This window comes from Dreissena polymorpha, chromosome 11 (genome assembly GCF_020536995.1).
Source record: "Dreissena polymorpha isolate Duluth1 chromosome 11, UMN_Dpol_1.0, whole genome shotgun sequence".
Taxonomy (NCBI): domain Eukaryota; kingdom Metazoa; phylum Mollusca; class Bivalvia; order Myida; family Dreissenidae; genus Dreissena; species Dreissena polymorpha.
In genome coordinates this window covers 57908138-57935585 of record NC_068365.1, presented here as the reverse complement: position 1 = coordinate 57935585, position 27448 = coordinate 57908138, and the positions used below count along the sequence as shown (strand labels likewise).

The 27448-nt window shown below is 33.8% G+C and overlaps 2 protein-coding genes across 4 annotated transcripts in view; one reads left to right on the top strand and one right to left on the bottom strand.

The window, feature by feature from the left end:
* The window catches only part of LOC127850335 (uncharacterized), a 47909-nt gene extending 31142 nt beyond the window's left edge, over positions 1-16767 (bottom strand). Inside the window, exons 1-9 of one of the 3 annotated variants that reach the window (XM_052383308.1) lie at positions 16713-16767; positions 10211-10503; positions 8771-8839; positions 7625-7699; positions 6740-6857; positions 5415-5530; positions 4789-5005; positions 2870-2948; positions 1089-1264 (exon numbers count right to left, since the gene is read on the bottom strand). In XM_052383308.1, coding sequence (XP_052239268.1) covers positions 1089-1264; positions 2870-2948; positions 4789-5005; positions 5415-5530; positions 6740-6857; positions 7625-7699; positions 8771-8839; positions 10211-10479 — 1119 coding nt within the window. In that variant the 5' untranslated portion in view covers positions 10480-10503; positions 16713-16767. Of the gene's footprint in view, positions 1-1088; positions 1265-2869; positions 2949-4788; positions 5006-5414; positions 5531-6739; positions 6858-7624; positions 7700-8770; positions 8840-10210; positions 10504-15371; positions 15508-16691 lie in introns of those variants that run through there. The other 2 variants (XM_052383309.1, XM_052383307.1) reach the window with 2 other exon arrangements.
* Positions 16768-16803: 36 nt separating this feature from the next.
* The window catches only part of LOC127850339 (zinc finger protein aebp2-like), an 87624-nt gene continuing 76979 nt past the window's right edge, over positions 16804-27448 (top strand). The window contains exon 1 of the mRNA XM_052383316.1: positions 16804-17141. Within this exon, the coding sequence (XP_052239276.1) occupies positions 16816-17141 (326 nt within the window). The 5' untranslated portion in view covers positions 16804-16815. The remainder of the gene's footprint in view (positions 17142-27448) is intronic.

Here is a 27448-nt window from a genome sequence, read left to right as displayed (position 1 = left end):
CAGTCAGAGTTACATAACTTTGCCTGCACCGTCCCCTTATGATAGTTCATAAATCTTGCAAGTATGAAAGCAATAGCTTTGATACTGTAGGAATAAAGTGGACCTAAACACAAAACTTAATCAAATTTTCAATTTTCTAAGTATAAAAAGGGCACATAATTCTGTCAAAATGCCAGTCAGAGTTACATTACTTTGCCTGCACAGTCCCCTTATGATAGTTAGTAAGTGTTGCAAGTATGAAAGCAATAGCTTTGATGCTTAAGGAATAAAATGGACCTAAACACAAAACTTAACCAAAATTGTCAATTTTCTAAGTATAAAAAGGGCACATAATTCTGTCAAAATGCATGCCAGAGTTATCTAACTTTGCCTGCCCAGTCCCCTCATGATAGTAAGTAAGTGTACCAAGTTTGAATGCAATAGCATTGATACTTACTGAGAAAAGTGGAACTAAACGCAAAACTTAACCAAAATTTTCAATTTTTTAAGTATAAAAAGGGCACATAATTCTGTCAAAATGCACGCCAGAGTTATCTAACTTTGCCTGCCTAGTCCCCTCATGATAGTAAGTAAGTGTACCAAGTTTGAATGCAATAGCATTGATACTTTCTGAGAAAAGTGGACCTAAACGCAAAACTTAACCGGACGCCGACGCCAACGCCAACGCCGACGCCGACGCCGACGCCGACGCCGACGCCAAGGTGATGACAATAGCTCATAATTTTTTTTCAAAAAATAGATGAGCTAAAAATATATTATTCAATATTTTTTTTGCTTATCGATAATTGAAAGTTTATAGTTATTTCATAATTTAGGGTATTGAGATTATAATTATGTCCGTTTGTAGCAAAAGGCAAGGATTATTGATGCATACCAACTCATTCAATTTTTTATTCGTTTAACTTTGTAATTATCATCAGAAATCTGAAACAAATGTTCCAACAATCTGACCTTTGATTATGGGATTTGTTTTTCAAATCTTTGCATGGCCTTAGCATAACTTGCAGAACTATGAAATGTATCATAAAGATTAGCAAAAATTACAAACTATTATATCAATAATACTTAAATTTGCAAAAATCACCAACCATGAATCTTTTATCACTGAGCAGGGCACCATACAATGCGTAGATGGCAATACCAGCAGGGAGCCAGGGAAGGAAGTGAGAGGAAAGCTGGTAGTGAATCAGTACTGGGTACACAAGGGTCGTACACACTGACCCACTCACCCAGCGGCCCCTGTATATGTACTTGTACTGCCACCCTGTTGAAAGATTTATTAGACCTTCAGAAATTAAAAATAGTGAAAATTCTAAGTTTGTGAAATCTTATATCTCTCAGTGTGCCTGAGCAAGATTTCAAAATGTAAAATACACTCAGAATCATACAATTTAAAGGATTTTTTTTTTAAATTGATAACTCTAAAATCATAACTGAAAACAGAGACAGTAAACATTTTTTAATTTGCGTAAGGACTCAAGAAATTATTATTTCCCTTGCCAGTGAGGATAAAAGCATTATAATACAAAAGACAAACAATTATTCTCTTTTATAATCTATGAAAAATATGGGCCCTATTAATTCTATACATAGCCATATTTACACATTAAAATCTTTCATGTCCAAGGCTCATTATTGGCCTTCCAAACTAAAATCAACTTTGTTAAAAGTAAAGGCTAGATAAAAGTTCTCCATTTAAATCCACTTTTTTCTCAATATTCAATAGTAATTAAGTCATATCATGTCTGTCAGTATTAAAGCCTATTTTACACTTTAACCGTGTGAATAATTTCATGACCAAAACACACAAAAAGGAACTAGCAGGGCCGGAAATCTAACCTCATATCCTCAAGTTGGTAACCAATTGCTCTATCACAAGAGCTATATGGCCCAAATAAATAAACTGCTGTGTAACTAGATTGGTACCTAGTTACAATTAACAAGAATTGTTTGTAAAACAAAAATGCATCCTGCCATGCAAAGTCATCAATATGTGCCTTTGTTAAAATATTTTTAAATATCGAATTCCCAATGACCTTGACCTTTGATCTCTTAATCGCAAAATCTATAGGCGTCATCATACCATGCAGCAATAAATTTATTCTACAAGACCCTGTGACCTTGACATTAGATTTTGATCTCAAAATTCATAAGCATATTCTGATTCCCAAGGAACCAATTTGCACACTTGTATGTCAAAGCATTCTGGAGATATTTTGAGGAACAAAATTTCATTTTACAAGTCCTGTGACCTTGACATTTGACCTGTTGAATTCAAAATTGATAGGCAACCTCCTTTCTTTCAAAGCACCACACCAATTTGCACAATTGTAGGTTAAAGCATTCTCCAAGTGACTAAAAACAAAATATTCTAAGGACTGACCATCAGACCTATTGTTAGACATTAGTTAAGTAATGTGTTTCACATCTTTGGAGGGGTGGTCATAATGAAGAGAGATAATCAGTATCATACTTGTGTAATCTGTGATAGGGATAATCAGTACCATACCTGTGTAATCTGTGATAGAGATAATCAGTATCATACCTGTGTAATCTGTGATAGAGATCATCAGTATCATACCTGTGTAATCTGTGCTAGAGATAATCAGTATCATACCTGTGTAATCTGTGATAGAGATAATCAGTATCATACCTGTGTAATCTGTGATAGAGATAATCAGTATCATACCTGTGTAATCTGTGATAGAGATAATCAGTATCATACCTGTGTAATCTGTGATAGAGATAATCAGTATCATACCTGTGTAATCTGTGATAGAGATAATCAGTATCATACCTGTGTAATCTGTGATAGAGATAATCAGTATCATACATGTGTAATCTGTGATAGAGATAATCAGTATCATACCTGTGTAATCTGTGATAGCTCTCAGGCTCATCAGGCTGGTAAGAAACACACTCAGCGACAATATAAATATTAGATGCATCTAAAAAAGGAAACAAGCACAAATATTAATTTTTTTAGTTCATTATTTAGTTCTACAAATAAAAACAAGGGACAAAATTGTCACAAAACCAGGTTTTCATTGTGAAAAAAAAATCTGATAAAGGGAGAAAACTCAAACTGAACTTTTGAAATGACCAAAAAAAATTAACCCCCTTTGTAAGTTTTTTTTTTTTTTTAAATCTATTTTTAGTCGTGGCGACCTTGACATTGGAGATATTGACGTGATTCTTTCGTGGGACACACCGTCCCATGATGGTGAACAAATGTGCCAAATGATTTTAAAATCTCACAATGAATGACATAGTTATGGCCAGGACAAGCTCATTTATGGCCATTTTTGACCTTTGAACTCAAAGTGTGACCTTGACCTTGGAGATATCGACGTAATTATTTCGCGCGACACACCGTCCAATGATGGTGAACAAATGTGCCAAATGATTTTAAAATCTGACGATGAACGACATAGTTATGGCTCGGACAAGCTCATTTATGGCCATTTTTGACCTTTGAACTCAAAGTGTGACCTTGACCTTGGAGATATCGACGTAATTATTTCGCGCGACACACCGTCCAATGATGGTGAACAAATGTGCCAAATGATTTTAAAATCTGACAATGAACGACATAGTTATGGCCCGGACAAGCTTATTCCGCCAGCCAGCCAGCCAGCCCGCCCGCATTCGCCAATCTAATAACCAGTTTTTTCCTTCGGAAAACCTGGTTAAAAATTATTGTATAAGACACTGTGTTTAAATGTTACACACCAGAACAATACTTATATGTTGACTGACAAACAATTATATTGTGAAATATACTTCCAACATAATGTAAAATAATTATATTCATACAATTGATATGAGAACCCTATTTATAATAGTTCCATTTCTTTTTAACAGCAATGCGACTTAAGTTTGAATTGTGACTATAAACAGTTATGTTTTTTTAACAGACATTTACCATGTGCTTACAAATGATTTTTATTTTTGTATACCACACTTGTATGCAAGTCTCAGATAGTCATATAAAAAAAAATTATTAACCCTTTGCATGCTGGGAAATTTGTTATCTGCTAAAATGTCTTCTGCTGAATTTCTTAAATAAGCATTTTGTTCGATTTTTTTCAAAAAAAAAATCAGAATAGCAAACAGTTTGGATTCTGTGGCGTCTCATCTGGATCCAAACTGTTTGCAAAGGCCTTCAAAATTCGGTTCCAGCACTGAAAGGGTTAAACAGTTCTCAGTTTCATTATAGACGTTCAATCTGCAAAATTAAAGTGGCACCAGCAAACATATTAAATGAAAACAGCACTGGGATGTTCAAACGACTATTAAATTCATACCAAGTAATTCATAAAAATGCAATAAACATTTTTATCTTATCTTCATACATTCACTTACGAAATATTGGTATAAAGAAAGCTGCATTTCAACATTCTTGACAACAGCAAGTAATGCCATGATGTTTATTTCAATGGCATCAATTGATGTTTTTAGCATTGTTTTCAGTAATTTTCTTTTATTTATTTTTCGAATACTATCAAAAGTTGGCAATCTAGCCTATGGAAACTTATCTGTATTCAAGACTGTATATATTAGTATCAACTCGCCTATATAAACTTTTAGGGTCGCAGTGGCATAGTATATATGGTGTCCAACTAGCAACGGTGAGGTCACAGGATTGATCCTCATTGTGGGAGCCTTCTTCAGATCTCCCCCAAAGACCATTAAGTACTGGTTCTACCCAGGAAACAGACTCTACAGCCTGTCAGTAAGTCTTTGGCTTTCATATCTGTCCACTAAACTAAACTGAGTTTGACTTACCAAAACAGTAAATGAAAACAGTAGCCTGAACGGGTTGTTCACAAGGTGGAGGAACATGTGCAGACAGGCCGGGGCGGTGCAATAGACAATAGCCATTAGAAGGGAGATGGCTTCAGGCACCACATTGAACTCATCCTCCACCGAGGGTTTCTCAACCTTGTTCTCCACTTTGAAGGACGATGAATGGGGGGCAATGAAGAGTTGTAGGTACACAAATCTGCAACATAAACAATGACAATCGATGAAACATTTTAGCCCTGAAGTAATTTTAATTTGGAAATCCAGGTTCAACCTTTTCTTCAGCCAAATTGGCTTCGATATGACAAAATTCTTGTCAGGTTAATTTATGGGGTTATGTAAAGAAAAAGTTGTAGCCAAATAGAATTTTCTTGGGCCAAACTGGTTTACTTGCAGCCATTGGTTAATTTGGCAAATGGCAAAGTAAGCCTGGAAATCACTTGAGGATCAGGATTTCAAAGGATATGGTGTGCCCATGGCAACAAGGAGGTCCAGAGTTTAATCCTCAGTTGGAGCTTCTCAAGAACTTCTGTTCAAACACAAGGTACCGATTCTACTGTCAAAATGGACTCAATTTTAGTTTATAACTGTCACCTTATATGACCTACCCTATGGTGATGAACACATATGGTAAAATCTCCCAGTTTACGACAGCTGATGATGTCCACGTGAGAAGAATCACACAACACCAGGGGTACAGGGAGAATAACATCTTCTCTATTGTCTGCCAAGAGAATCAGGAAAACAAACATATAATGGCACAGTAATTACTATTCATTGATTTTTTTCCCATAATTACTCTATGATTTCATAAAACTATGATAATTTCTTTTTTTGGGTACAATTGTCGTTTCTTAAATTTATATACATCAGAAATCAGCAATGTTTTGATTTAAAAAAAATTATAACAACATGATCCATTTCTATAGAAAGTAAAAAAATGTCACAAAAATGTTTAAGTGAAAAATAGATTGAAACATTATGGCATGCAGCAAACCATGCAAAGTAGTTAATTCATTTTTGTATAGATTAAGATTTTTTATATTTTTGACTGGTACCGTTTTTGACTCCATAAATATGGAGACTTGTAAAAAAAAAAAGAGCCAATCAAAAGTAATTGTCACTTTTCCTCACAGAAGAAAATTTAAAATGGCTATGTGCAACTCGCAGTCTGTTCAGGTTTTATGCTGTTTGATTATCAGACATTTCTTAGGGTTCAAAATTAAACATTTAAAACTTGAATCTATTAAGGAAGGTCTTAAATTTAATTTGATCGTCTTAGGGACAACAAATGGGTCAAAGTGTGTATCGGAAAGGGTTCAAGGGAGAATATACAATTTGTATATGTGTTAAATTGTAGTATATTGATAAAAATATGTTACAATAACACAAAATAGGCAAGAAAAAGTATACATTGAAGACGAATTTCATATAATGCAGCAATGACAAATGAGCACCCAGAGCTGATTGTGACGAGGATATTTCGTACATATTTTCCTACAATAATCTAAGCATTCGTCTTCTTATTAGGATTGCAGTAAGTGTTTGGGTGTCATATGAATAGATATTGTTGCAGGAAATTAAAATGATCCTTAAATCTAAATTTGAATTCACATCCTACATGCATGATTTACATACTGGCAAATTCGACGGTACAGACATTTTAAATTTCAGAATTAAATATCTGGCTTAATTCGCATTTTTCGACACATGTTCTTCTTAACTTTTATTTTCATTTATATTGAAATATATGTATAATCAGTTTTTTACACATTTTATATAAATATATATATTTATATTTGACAAAATCGTATAATCTCATTTTAACACATGTACATAAGTAGACTTGAAACTAATTTGGCAGATCAAAGTCAAATAAGCATTTACACTCAAAGATTAATGACTAATTAGAATGTATCATCGTACTTCTTACCAGAGCTATTTTCAGCTCATACTTCCGTACATACGCAAACTGCAAGGCAATCAGCCCACCAGTGAGTATGACGTACATGTTCACCACTCCAATCAGGAAGATGTTCAAAATGGACAGCCTGCAATAAAGTTAAGGAGAAATACAGTTGATCATTATAAATTTGAACCATTATATTTCCTAATTCCTCATAATATGGAAATAATTTGTTAGTCCCTGAAAACTAAATTGGAAGTAAAAACATTTCAGTTTTCTGTACATCAATGCAAACAAATAAATTGAACTGAAAACACATAATTTGAGCTTTAAAGACCACAATCACATTTGTTAACTATTGTAAACCTTAAAGCTAGATCTCCTATGAATATTATGTAGAAATGTTTAATTTAAATAGAAATTTTCTTGCTTCTGGCAAATTTGATACAACAAGGTTCAAGTGTATACCGGGGTATGCATGTTATGAATTTAAGTTTAACAAATACTGCATCAAACAAGTATCGCTGTTGGTTAATGTTAAATCTGCTAATGTTTCAACTGTGCTTAAAATGTGTAATGAGAAATTGTGTGAGGTCTAGAAAATATTAAATGCTGAATGCTTCTTATTAAAAATTAAGACAATCAGAAGAATAATCATAGCAAAATGTAGGCAGAATATTAAATTTAAACTTTACCTTTTACAACCCTAAATTGGCATTATTTGTATTTAAATTGCTCAATGTTTGTTTTTCTTGTTATATTTATTTGTTTGGGGTTCTAATAACACAGAACTCAAAATGCTGCTTCTTATACTAATATCTAAACATGCTATCCTACTATAAATACAATATCTAAATACAAATTTGTTCCAAGAGATGTGTCTGGGGAAAATACTAACTTGGTCAGACTTACCACAACAGAGGCAATATGGAGAATATTGTGAAGGCATGGCAACACACGAACAATATTGTGTACAGTATTACGCATCTGCAAGTGATAAGAAAAACATTTCAAAAGTCATGTACATGTTTTCCTTAGAAACCAGACTTTGTCACAGTAGTGATGAGAGTGCATGCAGTAATATGTAGCAAGCTATAACAATGAAAAATGGAACCCTGATGTGAAGCCTGTTTTGACCCCAGGGGCTTTTCTTTTAACAAAGCTTGTACAATACATAGATATAATAATTATATTTTATAGAAAATAATAAACCTTTAGGCCTTGTGATTTTAGAGGAAAACATGTTATACTCTTGTGTTATATATAAATTATTTGATCCTTTGGGTGTCTGCAGTTGCATGTATGATCCAAGACTGTGGTTTTACTTTTGTAATTTTTAATGTAGGATGATAAAAATGACACTCAACTTCACATCATATGGAAAGGAATTTTGCTCAAACTTAAATGTTGTATCATGTTGAAAAGTGTAGGACACCTGCAAACAAGTTTGTGTCTACGGAGAGACAAACAAACAGACCTCCATGGCTATTCCAGTTAAGCCCCATTTACTTCATAACACGAGGAATAAAAGTTTTATCAAATGAATTCCATTTCATAACACAACAGGCCAATTAAAATCTGTTGCAAATGGTTATTCATTTTTATTGGCCAATATTGTTAAAAATCTGAGTTTAACAGAAATATAAGCATTCATGAAAATACGAAAAAGCCTTTATTTGAGGAATGATCAATAACATTTTGAACTGAAAGAATATTTTTTTCTATAGGTTGATACATGTACACTTGACAAAAAAGACGGCACAGACGAATCAGAATCACATCATATATGAGCCAAGTCATGTGAAAATGGGTTTTATGCTATGTGCAGCCAGCCTAGCTTAAGACAAACCTGTGCAATTACGCACTCTGGTCAGGACCTTAGCAACTTCCTACAAAGTCAGGCAAGGTTTCGTGGTCTCATCAGCAGACAGGGTAGTTCCTAACAAGACTGTGAAAATGCTGGCCGCATATAGAATAAGACCCAATTTTCGCATGATGGCCCTCATATCAGATTTTAAACACATTACAAGAGAGATATACTCATTATGTTATAATTACCGTCTTTTTTCACCTTTTGGATCCAATATAAGAATGATACCTGCACCAAAACTTGCTGCAATTAAAAACCTGAAAAACATTATATTATACTTGTAACATTCTCGTACAATAAGCTTTTGTGAAAAGGAGTCCTTTTATAAAGAAATGTTCCATATAAATAAACACTGACTTTGTTTAATAGATGCATATTTAATTTAACTATACATATTCGATAAAAAAAGTCATAATTTGCTGTATATCAAACAATTGCAACCTCTTTTTAAGAAACCTCCAGAAACAATGCTAAATAGCTTTAATGGTTAAAGGGGCCTTTTCACAGATTTTGGCATTTTTTTAAGTTTGTCATTAAATGCTTTATATTGATTAATGTTAAGATTAGATATAAAAAGTTCCAGTAAAAAATAAAGAACAAAATTTAAAAAAAGAAAAAAAGGTAACCCTCAGCAGGGCTCGAACCACTGACCCCTGGAGTCCTTGAGTAAAAAGTCTCCCACTTAGATCACTCGGCCATCCTTCCGAATACAATGACAAGTGTATTTTATACTACATATAACCAATCCTCGTAGTTTCACAAAATGTAACGACAACAACAGAACTATCCAAATTATTAATTCGTTTCGCGTTGCAACGTTTATAATTTTCGGGTTTTTAAATCTTCAAAAGATGCATATAATGGCTATTTTAGAGCATGGTAAATGCTCAGTATTACTGTTTCCTCTCAAATATCATAACTACAACAAAGATTGCGAATCTGAAACAACTTTTTTCAATTTTGTCAATTTACCCAAATGTGAAAAGGCCCCTTTAATGTATGATTATAATGTGTGTGCTTTCCGAAAGATATTCAGATTCAATGTACAGAATGCACAGTAGAGTACCGGTACTTCCATGTCCCAAGTAATAATAATAATCACAGTTCAAGTCTTTATCCACTTAGAGGTCCAACTCACTACTGCCAAACTGCCAAACAAATTGAGATTGTGAGGAATTCTGAACATTTTAATGGAATTCAGTAAAAGCTAACAAATATACAAGTCACTAGATTTTTAAAGGGAAACAGTTCTAAAGAAAATAAATGGCATTTATTTCATTTAAAAAAATCTGTTTATAAGAAATTAAAGCAAGGCCAAAACAAAAAAATGTTTTTTACGAGCCTAAAAAAGGGGTTGGTGGGTAGGGGAACTACAGATGGCATCAACATCGAGTGTATAGAAACTATTTAACTATTATTCACTACCAAATTGTTAAAATTAATGCTTTGCTTTCAATATGTTTTGTGTTGTTCTTCTATCGGAAAGAATTAGATGTTTATTAGAAACTAAGTCTTCAAAATTTAATATTCTGAAATCATATTAGGGGTAAGGCTTTTAAATTAGAATTAATTATAGTGAATCTCAAACTGTAACAAACTTCTCCAACAAAACAACCCAAACAACTCACAATTCCCCAACAAGCGTCATAACCATCACAGCGCATGGAAGGGACACCATTATCATCTTCTTATTGTAACGGAAACATCCAGGGTCCTTAATGACAGCACGTTCGTCGGGGTATTCATCATTGTCCTCCTTATCGGCCCCATAGTCACTGTCATCGTCGGTGGTATCATCACTGTAACTGATATCATCAAGGTCTTCAATTCCTGGTAGGTCTCCCTGATGTTGGTGACCACTACGATGAAGCACTTCTTGCTGTCCTGGGATTGACATGGTGAGATCAAAATCTCACAGCATCTAAAATAAAAATATTTTTAATTGATAATAATTATAAGAAGTTCTGACATGTATCATTTAAGTAAATGGCATTACACTTGTTGATAGGATGGTACTTTGTTAGCATCACTAGTAGCCAAAGTACAAAAATAGGTCGCCATGGCTTAGTGGATATGGTGTACGCCTTGCGACCGCTATCAGGGCATCGCCGTTTTTTTTAATATCTTTTCCATCTCAGAATTCTCTATTACACATGTCATAAATTCTCTGATGACGATTGATATGATATCAGTTTATTATTACAGCAAAAGATCGACTGCTTTGAAAGCTTATCCAGTCAACAAGCATACATCTGCATACACTCCAAACATAAAGGCTTAGATAAAAAGATGAAAGCGAGTGTCATTTTGCCGACAGTTTTAATAGTTCTCGGTTCTGCGAGCGCAATTAGTACACCGCCTTGAAGGCAAAGTTAAACGGTACATTAACATTGATAGTAACAAATGAGAATGCGGGCAGTGTATATACATATGCAGTAGTTTACCTAAGCGATGAAATGATGCCGTTGTACATGTTTATACGCACAAAAAGTTAACACGCGCAACAGTCAGGGTTTTTTCAGCACTGTCTGGCCTCCGGAAATCGGAGGCATTCCGAAAGCAAACGGACCCGATCCCAAACCGAAATTATTTAAAAAAATCCCAATTTCCAAAAAAAAAAAAAATTATTTTTTTTAAGAAAGAAGTGTCTTATGACTTATGATTATTAGATTATGAGAAAAAAAAAGTTTCATGACTTATGATTATTAGATTATTATTAACCTGCTGTGCTCCTCATTACCATACAAACCAAACTAACTCATCTGATGCTTACACTTTGTACCTGCATTGAAGGTCTACCCTGAATGACAAAACATTGGAGGAGCTGTATGATGCTTTCAAAAACAGAAAGCAGAGCAAAATTATGCTGTAACTTGTGTGACTAACCAGTGTTTGTTTTGGTAAAAAATGTCTGCTAAAAGTTTTTTACTGTACAGTTCTTATCTCAGAGTGTAACTGAAACTGAAAGACAAAATTGCAGTACTTGAATAAACATTGAACATGCCCAATATTGCATGTGTTTATATAAAAAAGAGGAAATAACAAATAAAAACAAGTTTATTTGTTAAACCACTGACTTATTTAAACATGTTAATTCACAATGTTTTCCCAAAATGAGCCATTTCATCGAAGCAAAAATTCCCCAAATGGCAAATTTTGTCGGTAAAAAATTCCCAATTTGTTCAGACTCCTTTTCCCAAAATAGGCAGAAAAAAAACCTGACAGCAAATATAAATATGATCTACTCTAGTATGTTCTTCTGTTAACTTGTTTCGTGTTTCAAAACTCTTAATAATTCTCCTGTCGATGCGCAATTTATTTTGTCAGACATTAATTCATAACCATATAAACAGAAACTTACTCACCCATGCGTAGTGCTAATTTCCATAATTTGATATATCCATACATAAACGTGAATTTTATATCCCTCTTATTGTATTATGTAAGTAAATGCATACAAATCAAAAATATTTTTCAAAATATAGTGATCAATTGAAACAAAACACTCGAACTCAGAAAACAAAATTTTAACATTCAAGCTAATATGTGCACATTGGTTCTTATTAAACAAGACACGTGGGTCTGTAAGGAATGCGAATAAATGTGTCGGTATGGACGTAGTTCACACAATTCAATACATCCTGGCTTTCCTTGCGATAACGTGACGTTTATATATGTCCCGCATACTTTTCGCGCTCTTTTAATCAGGACCGTTGGTCAACACAATATACATGAACACGGTTTATTTGAAGCAGGAATTTTTTTTTACGTTGCATTAACATTAAAATTCGGAAGTGTGTTTTGATAGAAAATGTATTTATGCATGAAATGCTCAATATCCATGAGGATTACACCTGCTAGTCTGCTTGTCATCATTAGTTAAAGAAATTGGCAATGATTTTTTCGTGGATGAGTATACTTAAACGAGTCTTTGGGACCGATAAGTGTGGTAGGTTTATTAAAGCATGTATGTGACAGAAGGCATTGGTACGCAAGCATTTTGCCTGCTAATTAAAAAAACAGTAGTAAAATTAGATTTCTAATTAATGACGCAAGCTCTACAATATGTAGTTATCATGTATATTGTAATGTAAATAGGGTGTTGGATTGTCATGAAAATATTTAAGTACTGTTGATTTTTATGATGCACATGGAAATTACAGGTTTTATTTGTATGAATTAATTTATGTGACTTAATATGTAAGGATTTATTGAATTTGAAAATATTTCAGACATGGCAAAGACCGTCACAATTTACAGGCCAGATTGGCCTACCAGGAAAAAAATTCATAGGCCAGTTGCAATTTTCACAGGCCTCAATTTTAAGCGTTTGACTGGGGATTACATAGAGCCATTATAGTCTCGACATGGCAAAGTAAATTCACAAAAGGGCAAACATAAGCAAATAAACCTGATTTGGAATTAACGAAGTGTATTAGTTTCAGTTTGTTGATATATTTACGCTTTATACATTACTTGAGTGTTGTCGATGTATTTAGCTAAGAGTAATTACATGTAATATATTAAATAAGTTTACCTTTAAATATCCATTTCACTAACATGCCATTACAGTGAACTGTATAGTGTGTCAAACATAGTAAATCAGAATATGCACATGAATCTGATTAAACAAAGATCCATTTACATATAAATCAAATCATGTTTGCCTTTTTTGCATTTTCGAACAAGAATCCTGTAACTGTTAAATGTTTTTGTCTTCGCGAGTAGACTGCATTCCAATTTTCAAACACTTGTTCTGTGACATTCAGAACAATTCCAAAAAAGAGTTTTATTTGTATCTAAAACGTATGCTCCGTTGTAGAATAACACACGCTTTTAATTAATCCATACTAATTATGCGACATCTGTCGTTAATTTGATTGTTATTTGTCCTTTTCGCTGAGCATCGTTATTTCTTTTTATTGTCCACCATCTTGGATCACGTTAACAACATGTGTGCAACAAACGTTTATCGTATATGTCCGACTACTTTCGCGAACCAATAGCTAAGTATGATGTCGTTCGGCGAGACACTTAGTTGATGTTTTGAATAACTTTCAGAATTTATCGATGCAGTTTGTTACGAAATTCAACGTATTATATCTGGACTTTGTAATCATGAAATAATGTAGTTGTCAAAACTGCAAGAGGGTTACACTCTTTCGAAGCAAAAATCGCCGGCCAGTAAGGCGGACGATTTTGCATTTCACCGTCGGCCTTTTTATAATGATTGTCGGCAATTGCCGATGGGCCGACGGGCTTTCGCCATGTAATATTTGTTTGTCATTGATGATGATAAGCTTGGTGTAATGAGGTGTTTAAAACAAGTTAAGATTTTATAAAACGTAAAACAAAAACCACTTCTTCCTAATTTGAACTCACTTCTCCCTAATTTCAGCTTAGGGAGAAGTCACTTCTCCCTCAAGTTTGGCTCTATTGGTCATTGTCGGCTTGGGTACTACTTACATGTACCCCAGGCAGAGCTCCAGATAATGTTTTCAGCCGAGGGGTATTTTCACTCACGAAATTTTTAATTGATGAGTAAAAATCAAAATCCGATAATTTTAAGGAGTATTTATGTTCAATTTCTTACACATGCATTGCCGTCCGTTTCAATTTTGAGCCACGGAAAACTTACTTTCCAATTAGAAATAGTCTTGTCTGTGACCTTATTTCCGTCATGTTTCTTTCTCTGCAGCGATTTTATAACATCTGTTAATATACTGTCAATAAAAAGGCATAATATTTTTTCCAGTGTTACTACTGATGATTTACATTTTTAACTTGTTCGACATTAGTTTTTGTTTTATATACATGACAATAAAACACAAACACAAGGCATACGTCACAAAAAGAAAGGCGCTTGCGGGACAGAGACTGCCGGTCAGGACGGCACAGATCGTGACAGTCATATGAAAAACAAGCAAGCAGCAAGTTTTCGCATTACATTATAATTCAAGTGGATTCATTGATTGCAAACCGGATTTCAATATATCTAACGGGTTAAACATGTGCTTAGTCACGTTATCTGGTAAGAGGGTGGTATCCGTTAGACTTTTTTTATTATATGTGTATTTTGGCTGCCATTTAAAAAGTGCTTGAAGGAAAAAGATTTTTCTTTAGTGCCACACAAGAGATAAACTTATATAAAAAATTATATGCTTGACGTTGGGCGATTCCGGTTTCATCGAATGTGATGTTAAATGTTTTCAGCATAAGCGTACATCGATTCTCAACAATGCAGCGGGCAACCTCCGCGCAGAGATTTGACTGGAACCTGCATAGCTGTATCAAATCCCTGCCATCATACAAAACTATGTTATGATAGCTGAGCCACATGATACAATAATCGCGTCTTACAGTATCAACGTCATAGAAAACAATGCCGAAAAAGAATTTGCCGGAGATTTGCCGGAGAATTGTTTCCTTTGTTAAAACAAGAGTTTTATGTTTAACCGGAAAATAAGACCCATATATATATATATATATATATATATATATATATATATATATATATATATATATATATATATATATATATATATATATATATTATAATGATCTAAACTCCCTGCCGTCCGTTATTACCAACTAAGTCATAATAGTCGAACCACGTGGGCGTCTTACAGTATCAACGGTTATTTTTAAATTTGTAAACAATAATTTTTACTTTTTTAATTAAAGTAAATTATTTTTTTATTATGAACCTAAATTTATACACTATTTTCAAAATATAAAATAAAATGATACTCCTTTTCATAATATAATACTTAAAAAAAAAAATCCTACCGAATCTGGTAGGATTTTCTTGTGATGTCAGATGTTGTATGTGAGAGCATGGAACGACAACTCTGCGTGGAGATTGTGCAGCGGGGAGCCCGTTGTGTCAACATCGGTCTTTATCGTGGGCCAACATTAAATGATACCGTTCTAACTGAGGAGTAAATTAGGTCGGGAACCACATAGATGGTGATGTCATTACGTTTTTCCCAGTGTGGACACAATGACAGGAACCATTCATGTTTACATGAATTTATATGCATGTATAAACAGCTAATACGCATTGAAATTGCACACGATGCGTAATCCGAATTTAGCCAGGAGTTTTTTTACTCAACAAAATTTTAGGTCATGCATATTTTCTTTTTGTGCATGCGTATTTTACGCAAATACGCATCTTATCTGGACCTCTGACCCCGGGTACTCTTAAGTATACTTACATGTACCCCGGGTACGGTAAATATACTTAATCGTACCCGGTCGATATGAGACTGTACCCAAATATTTCCGCCCCAAATCCGATGTCATAAAACGCGCTACCTATTATCTTAAATTAAACTTCTCTTTTTAAAAAATCTGCATCAACATGCTTTTTGAGTATGAGTTTCGATAATATAGATGCCATTTTACAGAAAATTGACATATATGTAAATATAATTAATTCCAAAAAATAGCCGACAACGACCGATTTAGCGTTAAATTTCCCGGGTACGATTAAGTATATTTACCGTACCCCGGGTACATGTTAGTATACTTAAGAGTACCCGGGGTACATGTAAGTAGTACCCGAGCCGACAATGACCAATCGAGCTCAAGTTTGAACCTAGGCCAAGCCCTGCGCTATGTCACTGGTTTGTGATCCCCAATGTGGGAGCCTTTATTAGATCTTCCCCAGAGACACCAAGTACTGGTTCTAATCCCAGGAAATGGACTGAAGGGCGTTTCAAATAAGCCATAGGCTTTCTATGAAATTGATCTAAAATAAATAAGTTTAAACTTAAATAACATTTGGCTATTGATATCTATCTATATATTTCTAAATTGATATTTAGATATCCGAAAATAATTTAATTATAATGTATATTCATCAATGGATATTTCTCTTAATAAATGAATATTTGTTGAGTAAAACGTAATGCTTAAATTTTATCAAGAAACAGGTATTGCTCCTTAATCAAGTGGGTGGGGAATAGTGTGCAAAATATAATAGTTTTTTACAATAATTATAAAACGACAGCATGATACGAAACGTTACGTGCAAAATAAGTAACCCTAAGTGTTGACTCTTTACCAGTATTACTAAAAAGTACACAAATATCATAAACTAACATTAATAATTCATGTCATTACCGTTGATTGCACAGCTACTTTCACTTAGGGAATACCTATGGCAATGATGTAAACGTCATTAGGAATCTCCACATAAACTGGTGACGTTGCAGAATGTTTCAACATGGCGGCACTCGGGTGTAATGCGATGGAAAGGAATGATTTGGTTGACAATAATGCTACAAAGATAGCATTATCGTTGAAAAGGAACGGCCTAAGCAATGGATGTTATTGTGAGGAAAAATTGGACACACGGAACGCATGTCGGAATCAGCTCTTTGGGAAGCTTTTGAAAATAAACGGGAGCGCTAAGTCGAACAATAACAATTGCTTCCCTCGACCGTCCGTTCCGAGCTTAAGAACACGTCGAGAAAGAAACTTATCAGGACCAGAATCAGAGAAAAGAAAGCGCAAGTCATCTAGACATGACTCCGGAGATGCCAGAATAGGGTATGTTATATTTTTCATTGATAGTTTTTATGCATTTTTCCTTAACAAATCACGGCATGCACACACTTTTCGGATCTATTGTCTTCAATTTTGAGGGGGAATCTCAAAGTTATTTTTTTTAAAAGTTGATATTCATTTATTTCATAAAATAAAATTGTTTATGTATCTGTTAACTTAAAAAAATACATGACTACAATAATTTTCATCGCAACTGTCATGATACAATAAACTTTCTTATTTATTGTGATGCTGGTAAAAAGATATTTGAAATTGAATACTGTGGTGTTAAAACTATATGTACATTATCATAACAGGTAGGTTTGGTGTTGTTAAATCTTAAACAAAGTTGGGCCTTCCTTTAGTTTATAACATATTTCCCATTACAGCGATTTTTTTGTCCAATTGGGAAAAGTACCCGTACCGGTCCAATTAGGAAAAATTGAGTCGTGAAAGCTTGAAAATTGGGAAAAGTCCAGTCGTGAAACCCTCAAATTGGGAAATTGGTGTATTTGATTTTATGCTCCCAAATACTTTAAAATTGATAACTAAGTGTTTTCAAGCTGTCAATATTATATTTACCTAGGTTCAAACCATAGAGCTGCATAGGGAAACTAACAATATGTTGCATTTTCCAAAAAAAAATAAATAATTTTTTATTTTAATTTTACCTTAAATTGGGAATTTTTTGGACAGCAATTGGGAAATTTGTAGTTTTTTCGTAATTGGGAAAGTGCCGTTTACCGGTACTTTATAAAGTAGGAAAAAAACGCTGCATTAGGCAGTTTTGTCAATTTGTGCAAACATTCAAATTAAATTAAATACAGTAAACTCGCCAATAGGGGTCACACCAATTGGGGGTCACTATCGTGTATTTCATGAAAAAGTATAATTAAATAAAAAACAACTGTTGCATAGTGCGTCCCTTAGATAAATAAAAAAAATACAAATTTTTGAAGATGCTTCATTTGTTGTCCTGACAGGGGAGATAATGCTGCAAACAGTGATCCTTTATTGGCGATAGTGAGTGCTTTTGTGTACATTCATAACTTTATTATAGGTAATGTTTATTTATTTTCAATGAAACCTTTTTGAATCTGAATTATGGTTACATGACAGCGTTATAAACTGTTTATTTGAAAGTTTTTGTGATCATGTTATATTTTTTCATGGTCGTACTTTTATTGGTCATTTTTGCAAAATATCAGAAGTGTACTGCGGCAAAATAATAATACAAAAAAAAGATATAATACCATTTATTTTAACATCTTGTCAAACAAAAGCTAAAAGGACAAAATTCTAATGGAAATATTTAACGTTTTTGGCATGTGATTCTCTATTGGCAAGTTGATAGTACGTCAGAAATGCTGTTGAAAATGGAGAGATGTATTTTTTTAATGGTTAAAGCATAAGTATTGTAGAATTGAAAGGATTCCTTTTTCTGATGTTTTTATCAGAGAGAGAGAGTGAGGCAGACAAACTTATTAGTCAAGACTTGTTCCTCATATATTTTTCTAAACACATACATTTACAAATAATATGTCAACATGAAAAGGCACTCATAGTTCCGTATTTTGTGCAAAAAAAAAGAACAGTTAGAAAAAAAGGTGTTAGTTAACATAGATCACCATACCATTTCTGAAGTGGATAAGTGGAAAATAAATTCATTAGCCTTTTTTTCCACATGAAAAGTCCACTGATTAGGGAAATACCAAATTTGATATAACTCTTTATAATCATTCAAATTAAAAGAACAAAATCATATAATACTTTGTTAGATGTAATTGAATTGAAATTGAGATAAAATACGCATTAGACTTCTTTCTAAAAAAAAAAAAACAAAAAAATTTTTTTTTTTTTTTTTTTTTTTTTTTTTAAATTGGGAAGTTTTTGCCACATTTTGGGAAAATATATACTTTTTGGGATTGGGAACATAGCCGAATTTCGGCTATAAAATCGGGCCAAAAAAAACCCTGGATTATTTTGTAAAAAGTAATAGTTTAATAAGTTCTGCTTTGTTACTTGATTTCAGTAATTCTAAGTATTAATTACAGATGGCCTTATGTAGTATTTACGTTTGATATATTTTTTCTTTTTGTTTGGTATCTAGGGCACACACATACAACATGATATTCATCTTCTATGTTGTTTGTGCTTAAAAGTAAACAGTACTGTCCTGTCACGGTGTAATATTTTTGGCATATCTACCTGACTTGATACAAAATGGATGTGCCTTCATTGGCAGTCTATACAAATAGAATCTTAGACTTTTTGGGAGTACTTTCATATAATATTTCATTCTTTAGTGTTTGTTTAAATTGCCCCAAGATTTCTAAAAACGAGCTCTTTTCTAGGGTACCAAACCTTTCTTGTTTTAAGGTGTCAATTATTTGTTGTTAACAAATATGTACAAATTCTTTTAAGGGTTAATATTGTATTTGTAAACAATATTTAACACATCCGAAAAAACATGATTTTCCGAAATCGCTAATATTATATACCGAGTTACGGTAACCTTTAGAACAGTTATCCAGTGATTGTGCTTTAACCTTTTTATGTCCCACGGATCCATAGATCGGGGGTATATTGTTTTTGGTCGTCTTTCTTTTTTTCTTTCTGTCTGTCATTGCGTCATTCTGTTATTCTGTCACCAAAACTTTAACCTTACAGTAAAGTTTTGCAATACTTTTGAAATATTGAACATACCAACTTGATATTTGGCATGCATGTGTATCTCATGGAGCTGCACATTTTGAGTGATGAAAGGTCAAGGTCATCCGTCAAGGTCAAAGGTAAAAAAAAAAAGCGGCGCATTAGGGGGCATTGTGTTTCTGACAAACACATCTCTTGTTTAAAATAATATTATTTATATCCAGTTCTTTCATCAGCCTGTGAGTATTTATGGATGCAAAAAAGAAAACAATAGGATTTATGTCAGTGTTAATTGTTTAAGATCAAAATGGGATTATAATCATTCAACAGAGGCTGTTAACATTAAAATTTTGTTTACTTTATTATTATTAAATTGTGCAACATGTGAGGATCTTGGATTGGACAAGTCAAACAAAGACCAATGGAGGAGACCTATATTCACTTCAAAGTGCTGTTTCAATATGTCCCATTTTTGCAAGAGTTTTTAGTCATAATGTTACACTTTTCTTTTAAAACCTGATACCCTTACCTTTCAGGTTTTCATAAATGATAAAGTGTTATAAATATTATATTATTTACAACAGTACTCCAAAACAACAAGAAAACAGGGAGAAAGTTGGATTCAATAATTGAAACAAAATTACAAAGATTGTTGGTTTCTTGCATACATACATGATACATGTAATTATGTTGAGTACATTAGAGTACATGACCCGAGATTTTGTTCATTTCCAATATGCAATGTCAAACTCTGGGAAACATGTCTCCACAGTCAGTCAGACAATTTGTCAGACAGAATTTGAAAGTTTATTAGACATCAGTAACATATGTCAGAAACTGAAAATTAACACAGAATAGGAAGTTCATATGGTAATGATAACATACTTTAATGTGCTGTGTTTGCAATGTAACTTAAGTTCAATTTACCAAAAGTGCAAACTTTGTGTATTCAAATAATTTTTATGCCCCCCTTTGAAGAAGAGGGGGTATATTGTTTTGCACATGTCGGTCGGTCGGTTCGTCCACCAAATGGTTACCGGATGATAACTCAAGAATGCTTAGGTGTTCATGAAACTTCATAGGTACATTGATCATGACTCGCAGATGACCCCTATTGAAATCAGGTCACTAGGTCAAAGGTCAAGGTCACAGTGACTCGAAACAGTAAAATGGTTTCTAGATGGTAAATCAAAACGCTTACGCCAAGAATCATGAAACTACATAGGTACATTGATCATGACTGGCAGATGACCCCCAGGGCTCGAATTAAGCACTCGCAAACAGGCCATTTGCGAGTACATTTTAAAAAACACGTCTAAAATGCGAGTGCAACATTTAGATACTCGCCATTTTTTGCGAGTTGGGGAAAAAACAAACAAGGTGCTTAAAGATCTTGGATTAAATACAAGATTTGTTCGCCGATCGAAAGTCTTCCGACCAAGTACGAAAATAATTAAACCCCGTCTAGTTTCGATCTAAAAATAGATCTGAAAATTGGAATTACCCTAATTTGCATAATGTATTTCAGCGGTTACTTCCGTTCTAGCAGAAATAATTTTACGAAATATTTTTTAAAATATATTTACGCTCTGCACTGTATCTTTCTGCCGATATAGTTAGTAAAGAACATTGAAAATTATATTATTGCAATTGAAAGTATGTTATTCCCTTCTTAAGTGAAAATTGGCGATAGTTATTCAGTATGAAGTTTTTTTTAAAACGAAGCTCATTTCGTTAATTCCTCATTCTTATAAATAGACGGAACACGTTTAGCAGACGATTTAAAAACTCAAAAATGTCGTCTACTAAAAAAATAACTAGCTTTTTTGTGGCGAATTCCTCCGTCTCCTCTGTGGAAGACAAAAAAGCCGAGGCCGAACCAGATAAAAAGAAATGCCAAAACAGTTAAGAAATGGGAAGACGAGCTAAAAATAACTTTGAACACGGAGAGAGACCAAGACGGCAATGTGTGTAAGATGTTCTGCGATTCATCTGATTGGTCTCTACCCCCTCAGCAATGCTGAGTGTGAAAGATGCTTTTCTGTTATGAAAAGGATAAAAAGTGATTGGCGATGTTCACTAAGCACTGAAAGGATGGACCAATTAATGCGAATCTCTATCAGAGATAATGAGGGGTTCCAGCCACGCAGAGCTGTGAATAGGTGGTGGATCAGTGGCAACAGTAGCAAAAGGCCAGATGTCGCCCCATATGGACCGAGGCATTAACTTTGGATGATATAACTGATATAAAAAAAAATACTCTTTACACTCAATTGTGTTACAATGTTGCTTTGAAGTTTTTAGTTAAAATAAACATAGGTCCATCCTTTCAGTGCTTAGTGAACATCGCCAATCACTTTTTATCAACCAAAGGATGCATTATTATGAAAACTTGTATTGCGAGTTGGAAATAAAAAATGCGAGTTGAAATATTAACAACTAGCAATTTTTTGCGAGTTGAAAAAAAAAAGTAATTCAAGCCCTGACCCCTATTGATTTCAGGTCACTAGGTCAAAGGTCAAGGTCACAGTGACTCGAAAAAGTATAATTATTTCCGGATGATAACTCAAGAGACTGCTCACGCCTAGGATCATGAAACTTCATGGGTACATTGATCATGACTGGCAGATGACCCCTATTGATTTTCAGGTCACTACTGTAGGCCAAAGGTCAAGGTCACAGTGACCCGAATCAGTATAATGGTTTCTGGATGATAACTCGGGAACGCTTAGGCCTAGGATCATGAAACTTCATAGGTACATTAATCATGACCGGCAGATGACCCCTATTGAATTTTAGGTCACTAGTTTTTTATAGAAATAAAACACTTAAAAACATGTTGTTAGTTAGAACAGTGCAAAGTTATTATGAAACCATACAATTTACAGGTAACTTTACAAAGTCATGTTTACCTGTATACAATTTCTCGATTATGTTGTCTTATAATTCTATACCAGACATTATGACTGGTATTTACATGTAAACTCTACTTTATTATGCCCCCCTTCGAAGAAGAGGGGGTATATTGCTTTGCTCATGTCGGTCGGTCGGTCGGTTGGTCGGTCGGTAGGTCGGTCGGTTGGTCCGTCCACCAGGTGGTTGTCGTATGATAACTCAAGAACGCTTGGGGCTAGGATCATGAAATTTCATAGGTACATTGATCATGACTCGCAGATGACCCCTATTGATTTTGAGGTCACTAGGTCAAAGGTCAAGGTCACGGTGACCCGAAATAGTAAAATGGTTTCCGGATGATAACTCAAGAACGCATACGCTTAGGATCATGAAACTTCATGGGTAGATTGATCATGACTCGCAGATGACCCCTATTGATTTTGAGGTCACTAGGTCAAAGGTCAAGGTCACGGTGACCCGAAATAGTAAAATGGTTTCCGGATGATAACTCAAGAACGCATACGCCTAGGATCATGAAACTTCATGGGTAGATTGATCATGACTCGCAGATGACCCCTATCAATTTTGAGGTCACTAGGACAAATGTCAAGGTCACGGTGACCCGAAATAGTAAAATGGTTTCCGGATGATAACTCAAGAACGCATACGCCTAGGATCATGAAACTTCATGGGTAGATTGATCATGACTCGCAGATGACCCCTATCAATTTTGAGGTCACTAGGTCAAAGGTCAAGGTCACGGTGACCCGAAATAGTAAAATGGTTTCCGGATGATAACTCAAGAACGCATTCGCCTAGGATCATGAAACTTCATGGGTAGATTGATCATGACTTGCAGATGACCCCTATTGTTTTTGAGGTCACTAGGTCAAAGGTCATGGTCACGGTGACCTGAAATAGTAAAATGGTTTTCGGATGATAACTCAAGAACGCATACGCCTAGGATCATGAAACTTTATAGGTAGATTGATCATGACTCGCAGATGACCCCTATTGATTTTGAGGTCACAAGGTCAAAGGTCAAGGTCACGGTGACCGGAAATAGTAAAATTATTTTCGGATGATAACTCAAGAACGCTTTTGCCTAGGATCATGACACTTCATATCTACATTGATCGTGACTTGCAGATGACCCCTATTGATTTTCAGGTCACTAGGTCAAAGGTCAAGGTCACAGTGACAAAAATCGTACTCACACAATGGCTGCCACTACAATGGACAGCCCATATGGGGGGCATGCATGTTTTACAAACAGCCCTTGTTTTATTTTATTTTTTTTTTATTTTTTTGTGTCTTTTTATAAGGATATAAAAAATCCCCTTAAGTTCTTTTTAATTGCCGCAAAATAGAGTTTTACAACAATAAAGTCATGCATCGTTTCACAAATTATTAATTAATTTTTTTTCAAATTCCAACACATTTTATTTCATGTCCGGTATCAAGTACATACAGAAACACATATAGATGGTGACATACAATGTTGTTATCATACAACAGTTGAAAAATCTCTAGTGTACATTTACCTTACAAGAAAAGAAAACTTAAACATAATACACATATTGAAATATTTTATAAAAAACATATGCATTTCCTCTAAATATTATGCTCTTATAAAAAGTATTAAAAATACTATGTTGATAATAAGATCGCAGGCAGTACTCCTTTGTTGGCCATTATATATCCAATTTTACAAAACATATGCATTTTCTCTCAAATATTATGCTCTTAATAAGAGTGTAAATAATACTGTATGTTGAAAACAAGATTACAAGATTATATATCCAATTATGACAAGGAAAAGACACAGGATACATGTATTTAAAATTTGCAAAATTAGTGCAAACGGAGGAGAGGATCTAAATAAGATAGTTTCATGTAATTTTGTGTTGGAAAAACACTAAAAAAAGTATTTATAGGAACAGAAGTAAAAAAAAAAGCAAAAAGACATTTTCCAGTATGTATTCATGTATATAACTTATGTATTTATAAATTACTTTATTTTCTGGTCATGTCTGTTCTGTGTTTAGTGCCACTGTGTTTATTATTGACATTGTTTAAATGTTCGTTTTAGATCAAATGAGGTCTGTACCATATAGTAACAAGAATAGCTCATTTCTAAAATGCTAAACTGGCTGTCATCAATAATTATAAACTGTACAGTGTTATACTGTAATGGATTATCAAATCACTGAACATTTAATAACTCTATTCCTTACCTGCAGTGTAAGTGCATTATCATTGATTAAACCCTAAGGGTACTGACTTTTTTAAAATAATTATAATACAAATAAACCAGAATGAGATTGAATAAGGAAATTCATGAAACATTTTTTTTTACAAAATCCCAGTATTAAATCTAAAATGTCCTCATTCTTTTGGCCAGGTCAGAGTTTTCAATATATTTGTTAAGGGGTCAAAATACTGAAGTCCATGTTTATTTTGTTCCTGCATATTCAGGGTGCAGGATCACGTGCAGGGCCCTCATTTGGCCGTTTTTGGGGCCGATATTCCGCCCCTTGGCCGAAATTCGCCCCCCTTTCCCCCTTAAAATAGTATACTTTTTTCCCCTATTTCAGCTAAAAATTTCCCCCTAAAAAAACAACAAATTTTTGTTTTTAAATTTTATACCTTAGTTGCCAGCTGGTATTGTGCTATTAACCTTTGATTAAATGTATATTTATGTAAATTACATTAATAAAATTAAATAAATCGTACAAACACGTAAATTACATTAAAATATAGCAAAAAAATGAAAATTTGCTTATATAAGGCCTATTTTGTGAAAACTTTAAAAATCTTCTCATCCATAACCATTGGGCCTAGGGCTACCAAATGTGGTATGTAGTGACATCTTATAGCCCTCTACCAAGTTTCTTCAAATTATGCCCCTGGGGTCAAATTTGACCCTGCCCCAGGGGGTCAAAAAATTGAAAATTGCTTATATAAGGCCTATTTTGCGCAAACTTTAAAATCTTCTTGTCCATAACCGTAGGGTCTAGGGCTTCCAAATTTGGTATGTAATGACATCTAATAGTCCTCTAATAAGTTTGTTCAAATTAAGCCCCTCAGATCAAATTTGATCGTTCCCCAGGGGTCACAAAATTGAACATATGCTTATATTGGGCCCATTTTGTGCAAACTTTAACAACTTCTTGTCCATAACCATTCTGCCTATTTTTACCAAATTCGGTAGTTAATGACATCTAATAGTTTTCTACTTAGTTTGTTCAAATTATGCCCCTGGGGACAAATTTGACCCTGCCCTGGGGGTCACAAAAATGAACATATGCTTAAATAAGGCCTATTTTGTGCAAACTTTAAAAATCTTCTTGTTCGTAATTATAGAGCCTAGGGCTACTAAATTTGGTGTGTGTGATATCTAATAGTCCTCTACCAAATTTGTTCAAATTATTCCCCTTGGCTCAAATTTGACCCTGCCCCAAGGGTCACAAAACTGAACATATGACGTTTACCAGGGGTGATTACTGCGGCCGTGTGGCTGTGACCAACAACAACAACAACATCATCTTGTAAACATGAGATAAAACCCTGTCATTTAGTGCCATTTTAGATCAGATTGTGACTGCTTACAAAGGAATTAAAGTAAGAAAAATTGTTATGAATGTTTTTCTTATAAACTGAAAAAAGTCGGGTTTTATTTAAATATGTAGAAAGTGAACATATATCCGGATAAAAATATTTCGGATGACATGTTAATTTCATGTCTTTTTTGTAGTGTTTAAACCAGTTTAATATTATATCTTATTGATTTTTAAAACACAACTTCCATGAACATAATTATTTCAAGAAAAGTCTATTTATGATACTGCATGGTAAACTCAAATTTTGTATCCAAGAGAAGGTGTTGGAATTAATGAAGTGCAATGTTCTTTACTATCGTACATGTATATGCTGCTTTTTAATAACTAATGATTCATTGTTTCATTTGTGAATCTTCACTCATGAATTGTGGATATGATTGTCAATTGCTTAACGATCCATATATATTTCTGACCATTTTATAATTTTCTTAAAATAAATTATGAATTGATCTTAGAAGTCAAATGTATTACTTAATTATGTACATTTATAAATATAAAGAAATAATCTTTTGATTATCATAATATTCTCAGGCCTGTTGGTCTTGGGATGTGTGGGTTGTTAATTATATTTTAAGATGATTCATTACAAATAAAGATGCTACTATTGTATTTGTTATAAATGTGTGAAAGGCTCTAAGAAGGAACCAGAGATTATTAACCCTTTACCAAACACTAACAGGATTTTACGGGTTTGTAGCTGACAACTTTATAAATAATTGTGATAAAAGGAGAAATTGCTTAAGATGAGCAATTTCTTCTTTTATCACAATTATTTCTACCCTACCTGATCATTTCCTTCATATTCCATTACAATTTAATTGTCATCTGCAACCTCTTTCAAATTGGGAAAGTCCAAAATGTGTCGTTTGGTAAAGGGTTAAGGCATTTTGATTCCCATGGGTCTTGTGAATCTGTTTCAAATCAAATGCGTAGATTTGATCTTCAGCATCTAAAAATATGTGAAATAGAAAGAACGACAATATCTTTTTGAGAGATAAATGTACCTATGTTATAAGCAAAGCAACAATTCTCTGTCTTTTTAGTCTGTTTAGTTAACACGGTAGTAACTTTTTCCATATATAAAAAAGCTCACCCAACTTTTAAGCGCCCAGTGGGACGAGAGATAGAAAAAGAAAGTCA